The sequence below is a fragment of the Hipposideros armiger genome, unplaced genomic scaffold (assembly GCF_001890085.2).
Source record: "Hipposideros armiger isolate ML-2016 unplaced genomic scaffold, ASM189008v1 scaffold_1807, whole genome shotgun sequence".
Lineage (NCBI taxonomy): Eukaryota > Metazoa > Chordata > Mammalia > Chiroptera > Hipposideridae > Hipposideros > Hipposideros armiger.
The window spans coordinates 1-997 of NW_017733157.1; the positions used below are offsets into that span (position 1 = coordinate 1).

The window sequence follows — 997 nt, forward strand, 5'->3', positions numbered from 1 at the left end:
AGGACGAGATCGCCTATGGCAGCGTGATCCTACAGCTCCACCGCGTGGTCCCCGCCGATGAGGGCCCTTACGGGTGCCGCTTCCTCTCTAGCAACTTCTCTGGAGAAGCTGTCTGGAAGCTGGAGGTAGCAGGTGTGTGACCTGGCCGAACCCCAGCAGGGGAGAGGGAGGAAAGGGTCCATTGGGATACAGCTGCTTTGCTCAAGAATAGATTGGGATGCACAAAGAACTGGAGACCAACTCTAATTAAAAAATAAAAAATAGGGCTGGCCGAGTGGCACGATGGTTGGGAGCTGGCTTAGGACGCCAGAGGGACCCGGTTCGGATCCCACATATGAGGGCCAGTGACACTGCCCTCTACAAAACAAAAATAAATTTAAAAAATAAATAAAAAATAAATAAAAAGCAAAGCTCCACTGGAAAATAAATAAAAGAATTGTTCTCGGAAAAAGATATACAAATGGCCCTTAAACATATGGAAAGATGGTCTCTTTTATTCCTAATGAAAGACATGCAAATTAAAGCTCCATTGACATGCAATTTTTTACCTCTCAGGTTGGCAAAATTCAAAACTTTGACCACACCCTCTGGGTGGAGCTGTGGGAAGCAGGTCCTCTGCTCAGTACCATGTTGACAGAGTTCAAAGTTGCAAAGTTCCAGTGCCTGTGAATTTGGCAATAGTTAAGAAGACTGTCTGTGCACCTACTTTTGGAACAGCAATCTGACCTCTAGCAGTTTATCCTGAAAATACACCTTCCACAGCTAATTATGAAAAACACACATGTATAAGTTTAATATTTCTAGCATGATTTGTAATTGCAAATCAACAGAAATGATCTAAAGCTTAGGTGTGGAGTATGGCTCATTACACAATGGAGTGGTTCATACTACACAGCTGAAAACATGAGGAGCAGCTCTGTGAACTGGCGTGGAGTAAGTTCCAAGATGTTGTTGAGAGAAAAAGAGCAAGATCCTTAGCAGCTTCTCTAGTATGTAA

General features: G+C 43.7%; 1 protein-coding gene across 1 annotated transcript in view; it reads left to right on the forward strand.

Moving 5' to 3' along the window:
* Positions 1–5: 5 nt before the first annotated feature.
* BTNL9 (butyrophilin like 9) overlaps positions 6–997 on the forward strand; it is a gene marked incomplete at its 5' end in the record, with an annotated part of 13,217 nt that continues 12,225 nt past the window's right edge. Inside the window, one exon of the mRNA XM_019634675.1 lies at positions 6–132. Within this exon, the coding sequence (XP_019490220.1) occupies positions 6–132 (127 nt within the window). The remainder of the gene's footprint in view (positions 133–997) is intronic.